General features: G+C 41.5%; 1 protein-coding gene across 1 annotated transcript; it reads right to left on the bottom strand.

Moving 5' to 3' along the window:
- Window positions 1–104: 104 nt before the first annotated feature.
- Window positions 105–13,940, bottom strand: mknk2b (MAPK interacting serine/threonine kinase 2b). Its single transcript, XM_059340916.1, has 14 exons — window positions 13,797–13,940; window positions 12,421–12,638; window positions 11,816–11,906; window positions 11,465–11,566; window positions 11,232–11,329; window positions 8,588–8,667; window positions 8,302–8,375; window positions 8,061–8,165; window positions 7,860–7,915; window positions 7,546–7,641; window positions 3,785–3,979; window positions 3,502–3,666; window positions 3,359–3,399; window positions 105–3,256 (listed from the first exon to the last, which is right to left on the bottom strand). The coding sequence occupies exons 2-14, from the start codon at window positions 12,469–12,471 to the stop codon at window positions 2,983–2,985; spliced, it is 1,428 nt and encodes a 475-aa protein (XP_059196899.1). The 5' UTR covers window positions 12,472–12,638; window positions 13,797–13,940; the 3' UTR covers window positions 105–2,982.
- Between the last annotated feature and the right edge of the window lie 2,775 nt (window positions 13,941–16,715).

Below are 16,715 nucleotides of genomic sequence, written 5' to 3'. Positions count from 1 at the left end.
ATATAAAACTGCTGATAGAGCCGAGGTCATAACAGGGAAAGTGCAGTTACCACTTCAGCCCTCAAATCAAAAACACAAAGACAGTAATCACACAAACAAGTGCGTAGTTCAAAGCATTTTATTGCATTTTTTTTTTTTTTAGAAAAACAATACAAAATTCTGTAGCAACTGTCATAAATGTTGCCTTGAGTGAACTGCAATCATTCACATGGTACAGTAAAGTGCTTATTTTAAATCAAAAATATTTTTTGTATTGAAAAAGGATGCATTTGTTTCAAATTTCCTTTCATGAACACGATGTGTTCGGGGGGGGATTCAGACAGTGTTAAAATCAGGTGTCAACTCAACAACAATGAATGAGGACTGAATCAACGTCGATAGAATAACCCCACACCATGTCCATGAGATGAATTAGTAAAACATTTGATCAATGTTGCTGGATTGTAAATGCTTTTGCCTGTGGGCTACATTCAAATTGTGGGGAGGATGATGATGGACTGTCCATTTGAATGAATGACTGTCAGGATTTTAACACTTCCTTGCGTCAAAATGACTTACAATAGAAAAATTGCTTAAGGATATCATTTTGTCCCGTTATCCCCTCCCAATAAAAGGCAGTCCAAAAAAAGCTACTGCCATTCGACAAAAGTAGAAATGGTCATGACCAAGAAAACTCTTGTTATTCCATTCAGGATATTACAGAGTATGGTCAAAATCTGTGCGTTTTCCGAGTATCCAACCCTATCGAAAAAAAAATAGGGACCTAACTCATCTGATGCTCAAAAGGGAGAAAAAGGCAGAATACTGAACTGTATAGGTATTTTCAAAACCCCAAGATTGCCTTGATCATCAGCTTAATGCTTTTAGATTACCGATAGCAAAGTAGTTTCCCAAATGGAGAAGAAACAGCTGCATACACAAATTCAAGTAAGTCTTATTATAAGACATAAAACCCCATAACGATGCATCTGTAGAAAGGTATTTTAGAACTATTACAGTGTCCTATTATCAGCATAATGACACCAAGAGAGCCATTTCCAGAGTACCGTCGCTGCAGTGCTGGCAACAGGACATGGACAATCAGAAGTCCCCACTGGTAGGTGATGATCACATGTTCAATGTCATGACTTGAACCCTCTTTGGTGAAATGGCTACAGTGTTTGTGAAACCTCATCACCAGTCCATTACCTGTCATTTTCAGAATGAGCTTTAACTTAATCTGAATGAAAGAAAAAATATATTGCCAACTCAACTATACATAAAAAAATAAAACTTAAAAACTCGCCTTCACTGGGCATGAACGCTCCAGATCAACTAAACCAACTGTTTCCATCTCACCTCATACTCCACATACTCTGAACTTTTAAAAATAACACAAAACAAGGAAAACATCCGGTGTTTCACCTGAACTGAACAGCACCTGCATGGAAATCACCATATAGAAAATAAAAGCTTATTATTAACAGCCATACAAAAAAAAAAAAAAAAAAAATCAGTGTGGCACAATGACATGGAGTTTTCAAACATGAAAAAATAAAGTAAACTTAATACAGCTACACGGTCGTGGAAGACTTTTTTTGTGTTTTTTTCTTTTTGTGGAATGTTTTTCCTTTTTTTATGTTTCTTTTTTGAAAAATCTCTTTAAGTATTTTTTTGAAAGGGGTGTCTCAAAAATAATAAGAAAAAAAGTTAACCTTTGGGATAAAAAGGTAAAATAAACATATTCAATCGACAAATGACACAGGTCACTGACTCAGGTCACATTGGCCAAAATGTGCTTTTCAAACCCCTGAAAGGAGTTCTAACCTTTACTGCCAAAATATTCAAGGTTAAATCTAATGCATTAATTAACTTGTAGAAACAAAAATTACAAAAAACAAAACAAAAAAAAAACACAAGTTCTGGTCGTGGCAAGGGGACATGTGATGAAATCTTTATAATGACCCAATTTCACTTGCCTAGCCATTTAACACAATTACCAATTTTGGTTTGGCCATGTTTCATAAACCAAGTAAAATAGTTTTGTTTAATACTATTAGACTTGCCTGATGGTCTCAAACTGGGTGTTGTGGGCCACTGATAATTTGGCATATATGTTTATGCAATAAACTATGAATTGGTGCAACAGTAAGTCATGGCTGGCTGGGTACAATACAAACATTCTTTGCTCTGGGAGCGTTAAGTGCACTGCCACCAAGCTAGAAGAGTGCGTTTTATCTCAGACATTTACAGAGGAGGCTCAGCATTGAGGAATTTATCTTAAATGGAGACAAAAAAAAAAATCTTTGAAGTCCCCAGCCATATTAATGGACTGCACCAGGCACGGACAGCATTGGCTTACAGCCCTTCCAACCCCTTATACTGAATCCCTTCAAGACAGGAACAGCCTTCATCTTGGCATATTGCATAAGCTTGTACGTATCTGCAGATGGGCCATTCATGCATATACATACAGGCAAAGAGAACATTCCAGATAACTTAATTCACAGTGGATCCAGTTGTAACGTGGGAGCAGCACAACAGGTTGTCCTTTGGTGTCTGAGCTTAGTTTCGAAGATAAGTGTTCTGCTTTCTTCTGAACTGAGTTTTATGAAGAGAAAAACAAAGAACATAACTTAGAAAATACTTCTTTCTTTCTCAAACAATTAACTGGCCCTCCTCTCCGACTTTGACATGCACGTGTGTGTGTGTGTGTGTGTGTGTGTGTGTGTGTGTGTGTGTGTGTGTGTGTGTGTGTGTGTGCTATATGCAGGCCCTGGGCTGATGTGCTTCAGAAGTGCTGCGGAAGGGCAGAAGGCATTTAGAGGAAGGGCTGCAAGCAGCATCTCCCTTTACAGCGAGGCAAAAAAGCCTGAATGGCAGAGGAACCAAGGCCGGCTAGAGTCGGAGAGAGGGGCCAGAATTGGGGAGAAAGAGAGTCTTAGGGTAGTCTTAGATCTGGACTTGAATCTTAACGGAAGGTCGGAGGTCAGGATTGACAGTTCAGGCACAGTCTCCAACAATAACGAGAGGGGCCAAGAGCTGACGAAGCTCTGCAGCGGAGACGGGCCCTCCCTTGGGCTGGCTGTTTCGCTGCCTGCGTCTGGCCAGCTTGGAGTTGGAAGGAGGAGAGAGGCGCATGGAAGAGCCAGTAGCGGTAACAACAAACGGGACTTCCTGCTGCTGTTGGTCTTCCATGCCATCCTGTTCAGCCAGCTGCCGGTTCACAGCCATGGCCTTGTCAGCAAAGAATGTCAGATCCCTGGCATTGCTGGTTCTAACAGACAAGAACAGACAAATGGTCAACAAAATAAATACACAGTGCAAATATTTTAGGCCAAAGTTTTCAAAGGAATACAGTAAATAAAGTTTTTCTCACCTTTGATGCAGGATGGATGTTGGCAAAGTGTCATATACACCCTGAATAAAATAATAAGACAAGTTAGAACCTCAACTTTAACTACCTTTAAACATAAAGAATGTCTAAGACATGCAAAAGAGGTTTGATGATTTTAGACTTACCCCCTGCACCCAGGGGTGCTGCAGCACCTGGCTGGCACTCAGGCGGTTTTTGGCATCCCGAACCAGAAGTTTGGATATTAGGTCTTTGGCACTTGAGGAGATGTGAGCCCAGTCTTTCTCTGGAAACTCGTATTTTCCTTCCTGGATACTCTCAAACAAAGTGTTCTAAAATGGACATAAAAACATTTACATCAATAACTTTGACCTTGACCTTGAGAAGATGCATTGTTTAACTTTCATTAATATCCTGTTCAAGAAAATAAAGGGCTGAATTCATTCCTACCTGGCAGGTGTGGCAGGGTTCCCCCAATTCCCAGCCACAGTCACCTCCACAGCGGCCAACGAAGGGTGGGTAGCCGCTCAGCATGATGTAGAGGATGACTCCAAGGCTCCACAGGTCACATCGCTTGTCGTAAATTGTGGCCTCTTCACTGAAAGCCTCAACCACCTCAGGGGCCATGTACTCTGCTGAGCCACACTGTAAAACAAAAAACAAAAAAAAGTTTCTTAGCCCCAGGGATAACAAAAAGCAGAACACAGTTACTATAGCAGGAAAAGAGTCAAGAGAAACACCGGTCTCTCTTGGCTGAGGCCTACATTCCTCCATTCAGCTGATACCTCGTGGTTTCAAGTGGTAAAGCTTGGGGGCCCACTCTAAGGCTGTGCGGTGGAAGGGAGCGGCCTATGTGAGAGTCACATGCTTATGTGCAGTGATGGGTTAATTTAAGATGAGCTATACTGCTTTTCTCAATGTATTAAGGACACCTAAGTAGGAACATCGTGTACAGTTATACATCACGGCTGGAGGGAGGAGCGCTGTGCTATAATGGAGCAGGTTAGTGGGGGTAGGCTGCAGCACTGACTCACTGCTTTGACCATCCAGCTGCACACAAGCCAGGCGGAACGGCTGAGGGCAAGGGTTGGCTCAGCTCTGACGATACCTTGTTATGCAGCTAAGAAAGAAATTAGGCCAAACACTGAGCAGGGAAAAGAGGATCGGCTGTCCTGCAGAGCCACAGACTGGGCTGAGCCCTCAACGGTTATGTAACTTCAAAACAAACACCAAATGCTGTTTAATACTTTAGGAACAGAAAACAAGGGCAGGTCGCTAGTTCAGCAGGACATGCACTTCATTGTTGCTTCATTCTGTCAACTTGTTTAAAGTCCTATGAATTTAAGATGTTTCATGTCAGGAGTTTTGACTCAGATTTGTAGATTTACTAAATGAGGAAAACTGGTATGAATAAATAAATGCTCTGAGAATATCTTTTAATCCATTCTTTGCCTGCATTATTTTTAAGACAGTGGCTCGCAGCAAAGTGGATATATTATAGCATTTGTCCCGACAAGGCCTTCAACTCCTGACAAAGCAATCTGGCCTATATCCTTCCATCCATCTGAGGATGTGCATGTTTACATTGAGCAGGAATCCATTGTGTCCCAGTACCATATCCCAGCTGTCTCCCAACTCCTCCTCCACCCTGCTGCACCCTTATGTAATGAAATTTGCTGCACAGGAATCTCGTCTCAGACAAAGCTGCTTCTGTCGGAGAAAAGCCCCAACCCCCACGTACCCACCAACAACATCACGTCTGGGGCGACTGCCTCCACAGACAAGCCCCTAGGATTCAGGCCATCCGCAGCTGCCACAGAAATAAAAGGCACAAGCACAAAGGGATATTTTTGCCTACCAAGGTGCCCCAAAACTAAAAGGCAATGCGATAGCTGTGCTATCAAAAAAACAGCTATCAAGGCTAATCTTGTTTCAAAGCCACCCAAATACACCACCAGTCAAAGACAAGTCAGGGTAAAGATAGCAGGCGCTTGACTGCCAGTGATAAGAGCTGAATGGGGGGGGGGGGGGGGGGCAACGAAATAACAGCAATCTCACATTTGTTCTTCCTGTGCTGCTGCAAACACCTTTTGAACTTGCGGCAGCCACATCCTCCTCAAACTTTCCTGTAAGCTGCACAGAATGTATTGGTATCGCAACCTGGGGCTTTCCTGAAACCATGTGACCAGTCAGGCCATACTGACACCACTGATGACACAAACCTCTGCCAGTTGTAAACTACGGGATTATCTGAAGAGGCTTACAGGAAGGAAACCTGTTCTGTCGTCATGCAGCTGCACCAGCCTCTCTGACAAGAACAAATAACAGAGGCAGCCTCTTGATATTTTGTCTAGGCTGCTTCTGTATATACTGTCTTCATGTTGCAGCACCACCTAGTTCCCAACTGCTGCACATGAGCAGTGACATTTGAACAGTCAGATTTATTTCATATGAGCAGACACGCAGGCATGCAGTTACTTGTCCAGAGTTCTTAGTAAACTAAAATTAGCTTTTCCTAGAAAGGTCCCTCTGCTCTTCCCTGTGTTCCCCATTGTACTAGAGAGCACATATCCACAATAAGCTTGTGCATTTTTAAACAGCCCATAGATAAAGTGTATTAGGCACATTAACATACATAACATACACAATGAATGCAAAAATGCATCATATTGTGCAACAGCAACTGTAGGAATGTGAATGGGGTGGGTGTGTGGGGGGGGGGGCAGAGCGAGAGTGCCAATAGTGAGATGAAAATCAGATAACATTGTTCCTGTGATCAAGGCAAAGAAAACAAGCCAGAGTGCGCATGACCAGACTGGGTATTTGTCCCTCCCAGCAACACCCCCCTCCCACCGGTCTAGCCAATCACATGTCAGTTGCTAGGTGTAGGGGGAAAGACTAAAATTTCTAGAACAAGCCTTATGCACAGCCTTTGTATAATGAACATAAAGAAAGCGCAGACAAGCACAAGCGTGGTTGGGGCCTCTGGGTGGAGACTATGCAGAAAGAGCAGGGTGGATGTTTTTCTCATAGCACAGAGAGAAAAGGGAAATGAGCAAGAGTTGATGTGTTGTGGTTTTCGTTGTAACTTCATACAGGACATGGCCTTGTAAGAGTCACAATGTGTTCCCTGCAGCCGTCAAGGCATTCACACTGTGCCCTGCCCTCTGGCATCAACTTTTCCTCCACTGCAATCTTTGCATTAGATCAAGTCTTTCGATAATGTACAATACAACTTCAGGACAAAATGGAACAGACGCAGGCCATATCAAATTAAGCGGTGCAGCTCACTGCACATGATCATTCAGGTCCTTGATCCAAATCTGTGTAAACTAAACACAAGTGGGCTCCTGAGTCCCACAACTATCTCCACTTCAAATAGTTCAGGGATGGGTCTATCCATTAGTTCTGCTAAAGGAAGATGAAGTTACCAGTGCAGAAAACCCCCCACACAGCCCTACATTCCTGAAGGCTAAACTGCTATACTTCACCTGCTCTGGTCCATCCATCCAACTCCCCCCACCCCTCCAGACAGCCAGCAGACAGATTATGTGAGGGCATGTAGAAATTTGGCCAGTTCAACTTAACCAATGAGGTTGCAAGAATCCCACTTTTCTGGACAGTGTTCCAACGATTTGTTTTGTGGTCTGACGACAGCAGGAAAGTTAAACAATCATAACCCCCTCCTGAAATCATGGGCATCAATATTTGCAACTGATAGGCAAAAGGACGTTGACATTAAACTGGGGGATATCTATCCAGATATTACGGATACTTCAGCATGATAAGGGATGGTAAAAGTTGCTAGATTGGGACATTCAGGAAGCAATGTATGCAATTTCAGAGAATCTACCCAACACTGAACTGCCTTAACCTCAACAGACAACATTTTCTCTCTCCAATCAGCGAGCTGCATTGCAGCCAACACCACAACGGATTGCCCAATAGGCAAGCAGCCAATTGGACTTGATGAAGACAATGCTTTACAGCCTGAAAATAACAAAGCTTAACCACAGCAAAGTCAAACCATTTCATAGGGAAATGTGACCAAGACTAGATGACATATTTAGCTGTTCCTCGTTGTTAATACTTATTTTTTTTACACATTTCTAGCATGCATTTCCCTTCAATAGCATGGTCCAATTCCCCATTTATAAAAGTGGTTTAAACTGCTGGTGAACAAGATAAGCATATTATGCTGGTGGACTTACAGGAGTCAGGAGCTCAGGGGTGGAGATGGGTGAGCTGTCGCTATTCAGCTTGATCCCACTGCCCAAGTCAAAGTCACAGATCTTGACTGGGGAAATCTGGCAAAGAGAAAAGTTCAGATAATTTAAAATCATTTACATTTTGATACAACTTTTTTTTTATAGTTTTGTATGGAATATCAACTTGTAGGGTGAGAGTATTCCACTGGCCTTTATCATTACCAGGGTTATACCATCATAATCATCATTATAGTGCACCTTATCACATTAGTTGCCCTTTGAACTAATTGGGTTCAAACATTTTGTTGTGAACTCACCTTGTCTGCGCTCTTACAGAGAATGTTTTCAGGTTTCAGGTCTCTATGTGCCATTCCTAGAAAAAAATTATGCAACCATTTAATTTTTCTTGTTATTAAGACCCAGCCATCATGCTGGAATGAAGTAAAAAGCATTTTATTTATTGGTTTAAATGGGGTCTTTTGTCCCATGTCAATTATAACAAAATTATGAGGTTTTACCCTTGTTATGCAGGAAATCTAGAGCGCTGGCAATGTCCTGCACGACAACACTGGCTTCCTGCTCACTGAAGTGCCGTCTCTTGTGAATGTGTGCCAAGATTGACCCTAATAGGGGCAAAAATTAAGAGTATATCATATCTTTGTTAAGTTAAAAGCATAGAATGAATGTCTTCTGCACAGAGACACAAACAATTTGCCAAGATCTGGTGCAGGCATCCTGAAGCAGCTAAAATTCACTAACCTCCTCTGAGCTTTTCAAACACCAGGTAGAACTTGTCTTCCTCTTCAAAGAACTCCACCAGCTCCAGGATGTTACTGAAAAAAATAAGTAAAAAGCACTATGAGCAAGTGTAGGCATTTTGTGAACATTAAAGTAGATTACTGCACTGTGGTGTAAAATAATTAAGGGTCTACAATAGAATCAGATTCAGCACAAATTAAGTCAGTCAGTCTATAAAACTGTATTCAAACATTCATCTGGTGGCATTAGAGTTGGCAATTACACACAAAAAAAAAAAAAACATTACCTGTGGCCCTGGCACTGATAGAGCATTTCAACCTCACGGAAGACACGGCTGCGGCTGTGACCTGGTCTTTTCTCAATGATCTGGAAAAGAACATTACAGTTAAGCCATGCAGTCTAAATATATCTCACTGAACAAATAAGTCTGACTTTCATGCTTTCCACAGCAGAAGGATGGAGGACAATTCTATAAAATTATCAGATGGCTTGAGAAAAACAGAACCCATCTGTGAACATTAATGTTTGGGTGAAGGCTGTCCCCTTCATACTGTACCACAAACCCCACCCATGGTTGTGATTACTGTATAGCACTGATTACATATTCCATATACAGAGCACCACAACTGGTTTCCTTCCAGAGCAGACCAGCATTTTCCTGCTTTCCTACCTTTATCCCACCCTGTGACACAGTTGTTAAGATAGCTTAACCTACTTTCAGTGCTGCCTGGTAAAGCAGAGACAGAACAGAATGAAACAAGTCACAGCATATTTATATTTAGCACTTCATGTGTGACCCATATTTAAATCTTAAGTGCTCTTAAGGAGCAATGCATGTTCTTTGAAACATCCCATGGGCTAATCCAAAACTGTTTACGATAAACAAAAAATGCTTGCTAAATATAACTTTGTGCTGCCTGGAACTAAACCACAGAGGGGCCACCAGCTGCATGATGCCCTGCCAAGAGAGACAGAAAGATAGACTGCTGACACCAAAGCAAAAGGCCTGAATTTTCCAGCCCTGGATGGTTATTGTCTGCTTGGGAGGCTGTGCATGTTTCTCTTCCTGGTAGCTGGATTACAGCTGCTATTGAAGCCCAGTGGGGCCAGAGTTGCAGTGTGTGTCTAGGATTAATAGACAGACAAGAGGCCTGTGAGCAGTCCAAAGCCTCAAAGTCTGAGTCAGCAGCACAAACAGACCCCAATCAGCTCGCTGTCTCCCAGTCACTACACAAGCCTCCCAACCTCATAATGACGTGCAGATAAAGAAAGTGCAAAACATAACTGACAAATGCATTATCAATGTGATAGGTGGGTGGACAGTTATTAGAGAAGTGTCAGATTTATAGCAGTTTATCCATATCACAGATCAGAATCACAAACAAGGCCCCACCAAGTCATGCATGCATGTTCAATCATCAACCCAGAGTTGGGAAATAATGCCTCTAAGGAAAGGGATTTGTTGGCAAAATAGAGCTTCAGACAGGCATGCATTGCAGAGCCCTCTGCTCACTCTTGGTGCTCTGAGGCTTTTGTTGCAATTGCAACACAAGGAGCCCACACATGCAATTCCCCCCAGTCTGGAGGGGGAGGGGAGAGACAGGACATCTGGCAGGAGCCCCCTCCAACTCCTAAATGACCTCCAATAACTGCCGACCCTTGTGCCTCCTCCCCCAGAACTGCAAAGTCCCAAGGGAGCTACCAAACCATCCCAGGGTAAACAACGCTAACAGATCATGATCACATGACAAAAGTTGTGCTCCGATTCCTCTGAAATATTAATAAGTATGATATGGACACTTGCTCTATGGGGAACCAGCCTTGAACCAATAACGCCTTGTTTTAAGCTTTCACAGAATTAAACTGCAAATAAGAATGAATTAGAAGTTAAAAAATAGCTTGGTGTTAACATCCACTGTCCCTATGGGATTAGTAAGTTAAGAATTTACAAAAAGAAAAACAAGTCCCAGTTCCACTTTTCTACATTTCAGCTAAGAAAGTTGTTTCACAATGTTTTGTTCCAAAAAATGGGGAAATGAGTATCATATATAAAAACAAAAATAAGGAAGTCCCCAGGAGTCAAGACATGTATTCACAAGTCCACACCCCATTGGAGGATGAAAAAAAAGAAGAAAAAAAAAAGGAAAACTGTGCTGAGCGAGAAGGAGAACAAAGCAGTGTAAACACCCTGGGTCACAACCCTCACCCAGCACCCCTCCTTCCTCTCTATGTGGGTTTTGTTTTGGCACAGTTACCAGTACACAATGTTCTCACTACGAGCGTCCTCTGTAGGCAATAGGAGTAAAGAAAAGGGGGTGGGTATATTCCTCCCAGCTCTCTGATAGGCTGGGCATCCATAAAAACAGTGAGGGGAGGTGTCTAACAGCAGCTAATGCTGCACTCAGGAAGAAGAAAAAAGAAAAGAAAAAGAGTGCAGCAGGAGCATAACACAGATGAGAGCCTGCAGACATCCTCTATAGAAAGCTGAACTGGAAAAGAAAGAAAAAAAGTATCCTGCCCACAGATTACAACTTCCCTCAACTAGATTTCTAAAGAACATTCAGTGAAAAGAAGGAAACATGGACACAATGAAGCACACCCCGCAGGAGAGTTTTCTTACATTTAGCTCTTCAACCGCATGTAATGGCACAGGGCTCTTTTGCATCCACAGGCACTTCATAACTAAATTGCATCTCAAAGTTAATGACGAAGTAACCAAGCACAGTCCTGGAAATGTAACATCTCCAAATTGATTACTAGCCACAGTGCCCCACACAGACAACAGCCAAGTGGCATTTGGCAACGACGACATTCACAGACTTGTGAAACAGGGGCACTGACTTCAAGTATCAGGACTCCTTGCACTATGCCAATGTTTTCAAATTCATTACAGCCATCCATTAAGTTTGTGAGAATGTCTCCTTTCTTACCTTGACAGCATACTCTTTGTTGGTGATGAGGTTGATGCATGTTTGCACTCTGGCATAAGCGCCCTCTCCTAGTACCTCTTCCTGCAGTCTGTAGACATCTATAGCACAGTTTCACATGTTAGGAGAATATTTAATTTTATTGGGAGGAACAGATTCAATCTAATTGAACCACACATCGATTTACGCAGAGTTTTCATAAAAGCAACATAATGACACTGAAAATAAAAGCTTACCCTCGAATCTTCCAGAGAAACTGTCAGTTGCCCGGCAACGCTTTTTCTTCTTGTTTCTCTTCTTGGCATCGGGGATGTCGATAGGCTGGCTGGAAGGTATGTCTGTCAAAACAGGAGTGTCTAGATTATCATGTGCTAGCAGGGAAAAAACCCAAACAAACTCAAAGAGCCCATTGAAAGGGAAAACAAAAACTGTAGGGAAATAACAGTGTTGAGAGCAAACAAATTGGGGAAAAAATACAAACTAAATGAATGAAGTAGGTCACTCCTTATGGAACTAAAGCATAATGGATTACAACACTCAGATAAGTAAAATTACAGTTTTCAAAACACCCGAGTTAAATTACTTACCATGTCTTGGGGAGGAATCAAAATTAAATGACGAATCAATAAGATGGGATCCATTTTTTGTGAAGTCGTCAGAGTCAAAGGGATTTTGGCCCTAGAGGGAAAAAAGTGCTTATTAAGGTCTGAAATCTTATCAATGAGTCATTCAGCCAGGATCAACTTTTAGTCGTAACTGATAAATGCTTTGGCTATCTCTCATCCTGAAACCATAAAGTTAAAGTAGGTTGAAAAGTGGATAACACCTCATGGGTGGGATCTTTCAAAACAACCATGAATGTCTGATGCACCGCCACAAAGTAATCTAAACATACACAATAGTCCATCCAAAGATACATATTGCTTAATAGGAATGCAAGAGCCACATTTCCTGCAACAGTTCACACTCTTAGCTGCCACCCACACTTTCATTAACTGAGCAAACACGTGTCACCAGGCCACACAGCATATTTATCAGTCAAAAGACATGGGAGAGCGGCAGATGTGTTTATAAATAGCGGGGTGAGGTCCTCTCATACACGCTGACACACGTGCTCTGATTATAGAGACTTCCCAAAATGTATAATGATAGCAGCTCTGCATCCCCCCTCCATCATCAAATCTCAACTCACCTTGAAAGAGCGATGGAATCCAGTGACTTCGGTGATCTTGTTTTGCACCATTTTTACTTCGATTTTGGATATGTTTTGGTGGATATGCGGCGGCGGCAGTGGTTTTTTTTGGTATATCAATTTGCACTTCTCCGAAACAGAAAGTCGTTTCAGAGAGAGTCGCAAGTGATCACACTGCGCTGGCTGGTCAGCTTGCTGCGGCGCTTTAAACGGGAGACCTGTAGACAATACAAAACAACGGAGCGTTAACTAACTATACAACACATCGGACCAGTACAAAACATGCAAATAGTACAATGAACGAGGAAGTTCAAGTGTATATTTAACAAAATAAACAACCGTATGGCAGATTAACCCTCTGGAGTCTCCAAAAGCGCCATAGCATGACTTCTTCATGACATCCAGACGTAAAAACAAAGCAGCGTGAAGCCCTACCATAAATTTACCTCTAAAGTTCTGGCTGTAAACTCCATGAGGCCAGTTTTAGTTTGATGATGATATACCAAGTAAAACTGGAGACAAGGTCAAATATATTTTGTATAAAATGATAGAACTGGACGTAACCCTCTTATGTTATATTTGCAACCGGTGTTCACATTTGCAACATTTCAAATTCTTCATTGAGCATGACAGGGTTTTGGAAGTTAAAAAAAACCTGATTCAATATCACATTTTATGTTGTTTTTTCTTTGTTTCTTTTGGGTTCAAACTGTTGATCCAGTAAGTCAGGATGAAAAAAAGAATTATCAGGTCATATAGGTGAGGTTGTGCTGAAAAAAATCGACCAACATGGCATTTAAACATTTTTTTAAGTGGTGTATACAGGCAGGATGAAAAGGGTTCAAAAATGGACAAAATAGCCAAAGACATAGAGTTAACGTTTGCTAACATGCGTCACATGTTCCTGGGGTAATAAACACTGAGTGCAGCAACAGCTAACTGCAGCGCCACCCACGTTTAGCTCTTAGCTGTTAGCCTGGCTACAGACATTTAAATACGCCAAGATAAGAGGATACACCATTCACAAGCTCATAATACTACACACTGGTAAGATAGGCAAATGTGTCGGAAAAGCAACGCTTTTTTCAGTTTTGAGGTAGCGGTTGCTTCAACAACAGCCGCAGGGAGGCTAACGGTTCTTAAGCGAACATTAACAAGGTCCCGAGTCATAACGGTTAAGTCGCGAGCCGACCGTTATGACAGATTTATATTAATTTAACGTCAAACGACAAAACTGAGCGACCGTTAAAGATGTAGCCTACCTTTAACATTACCGTCACTGTAGCGTTACGACAATAACGGCTGCATTTTGGAAAAATCATAACAAAATGGCAGCATGAAGAACTGCTGTGCAAAGCTACTTTTTTTGTACTCACCCCGTTGTTAATTTTACAGCTCCAGTGTTAGCGTCGTTGTTTGACCCACTGCTTCAAAAGCCGCAGAGGACGGTCGAGGGGGCAGTCGCCTGATTGAGTGCGTGGAAGGTGGCGAAGGAGCAACAGCGTAGGTGTTTTTATAACCTCCCTGCTGACTCCTCCTTGTCTCCTCCCTCCTCAGGACTGCATCAACAGACTAGATGCATCACGTGCTTTCCAGAAACGGATATGGCGGCTAGGTACCATTTCGCTTCGCTGCAACAACTTTCCACTTGTCGAGGTAAGAAGTAGAAACAGCCGCTAGATGTCATGCAGAAGACATACAAACAAAAGAGAATGAAATGAGATACGTTATTTTAGGAGGGTGTTGTCGATGTTTGTGAAAGTCTGAACACATTTCATTAAAAGCTGGAAAACAAAAGTGGTAACACACGCGAAATGGTATCCAGCCACCGAGCTCTGTTTTTGCTCTAGAGGCCACACGAGCACGTATTGAGGGACGACCGACGCGGCACGTACGCGCACATAAGCACAGTCAGCCTTTACATGCCTTACGGGTTTTCTGATGAAAGAGATCTCAATCGGGGTGCAGAGATGTGCACTACTGGTGCAACATGTGGACAGACCAGATCTACCAGTTTACATCATGACGGCATTCGAATCATAATAACTTTCTGCTGCTGTCACTGGACGTCAAGGCCACGTTATAAATATGAGCTAGTCCATAAGAGAACATTTTGTCAACATCGTGCAATGTTAAATATACAATCAAGGAGTGCAAGCAGACATACAACACCTTCCCAGTGGTGGAAGACGTATTCAGTTATTTTACTTAAGCAAAAGTTCCAGTGCTCTGTGTAAAGATTAAAAATGTAAAGATGATTTGAAATTCCCACTTCATATTTATTTTTTCTTACTAAACAAATACTGGTTTTCATTTAAATGTCTGGAAGAGCTCAGTAATAAAACTGTCAAACATATTTTGACGACATGACCATGTAGACGATAGGACCATGTGTTAAACGGGCATAATTTATCATTTCAATGGCAGGCCCCTGAATTGAATTGAATCCAAATTCTATAATTACAGGATCAGCAGAGATCATACCGTTGTCCAAAGAATTGATATAATATCGTATCGTGATGTATCATGCGGTTTACAACCCAAAGGAAAATAGTCTGTTACAAGTAAACACCTAGACTTAAGACTTAAGTAAAAGTGGTAAAAGCATCATAATATACCTAATATACCTTGAGTAAAAGTACTCATTATGCCCATTTCAGAACAATGTGTATTATTATAGTTATTGATGCATTAATTTGTCACTTTAATATTGCATCTGGTACATGTAAAGCTATTCTGAAGCACTTTAAACTGTTGATAATGAACATAATAGTAGTAATGACTACTAGTTAGTAATAGTTCCTTTCCACCACTGAACCCCTTTCCCCCTTTGTGTGTCGCATAAATGGGAAAAATTAACATTTATAGCGCCTTAAACTCGATTCTCACGCCCGGTGATGAATGGACACGACCAGATGGGTGTTCAAAGAAATCCCCCGTCTGAGTCACTGAGACTGGGGCAGCGGCATGACTTCAGCTGTTGTGGCATTTCAGTATCACATATGCACACACAGTCAAACACACACACACACACACACACACACACACACACATATACACACACGCACACACACACACACACACACACACACACACACACACACACACACTTGCAATCTAGAGAAAGTTTCGGGTGTCGATAAAATACTTCACCACTACAAACAAAAGTCCTGCACCTAAAATTTCACTGAAGTAGTATACAAGCGAAAAATATGAGCATAAAAATGTACCAGTATATCTAAAGTAAAAGTACTCATAATGTCAGTTATTATCTGGACCGTTATTTGTGATTATGTGGATGCAGCATTTTTATTGCAGCTGCTTGAAATAAAGCTACATTTTTACTATTTTATATACTCTTTGGTAGTTTGATGTATAACAAAACATCACATTTTAGAACATGATTTACGATAGATCTATGAAGTAACCAGTACAGCTGTCAAATAAATCCAGTGAGTAGAGTAAAAGTTACAATATTTCCTCCTAAAAAAGGGAACCAGAACTATAAAGTAGCATGACATGAAAGTACCTAAAAAGTCTATTGAAGGAGAGTATTGGAGTAAATGCAATCACTGATACAAGCAGAAAATAATCTTCAATATTTGTATTAGTTATTAGCTAACTTTGATAGATTTTAGCTCTATTTGCTTTTGTGCCATTTGTCATAAAATAAGAAAGTTTAATCATTTGAAAGATTAAGACATCTACTTAAATGGCATGAATGGGAAATGTCTTAAAATGATTCATGCAATCCACAACAATTATTTGGATTTTAGCTTTAGTAATTGCAAGGAAGGTGAGCACAATGGCTAGTCGCAGCACCCTCCCCCTCACCTTTTGTGATGTGTGACACGGCAGACTCACACGGCACGTTTTGTAGCCTGATGAGGAGGCGGTTCAGACAAGGGTGGAGACGATGTCTCACGTTTGTGATAATGAAGGAAATCCAAGAACTCTGATGATGAAGAAATGCCTGCTCTTTTAACCTATCTGCTAATTGTGAGATGCCAAAGCAATTCTGCCACACACATGGCAAATTCATAAAGTATTTCCAGAGATTAAAGGCAATGGTAATTAGACAGAGGCACAGTAGAGGGATGACATTTGTTATCACATATTAATATTAGTCTTCTGCATGAATCCTCCTAATTAAGTCCAGATACTAATAGAAAATGAGCACATGTTGCATTATGCCAAGAAGTGTAAACGTTTTATTCTACCATGCACATTGGGGTCAAACTGTACAGTATGTCCTCTTTGGTTCCTTAATTTATCACTGCATGTAATCCTGCTTT

The sequence above is a fragment of the Centropristis striata genome, chromosome 9 (assembly GCF_030273125.1).
Source record: "Centropristis striata isolate RG_2023a ecotype Rhode Island chromosome 9, C.striata_1.0, whole genome shotgun sequence".
NCBI lineage: Eukaryota > Metazoa > Chordata > Actinopteri > Perciformes > Serranidae > Centropristis > Centropristis striata.
This window is presented reverse-complemented; position numbering and strand designations above follow the sequence as displayed.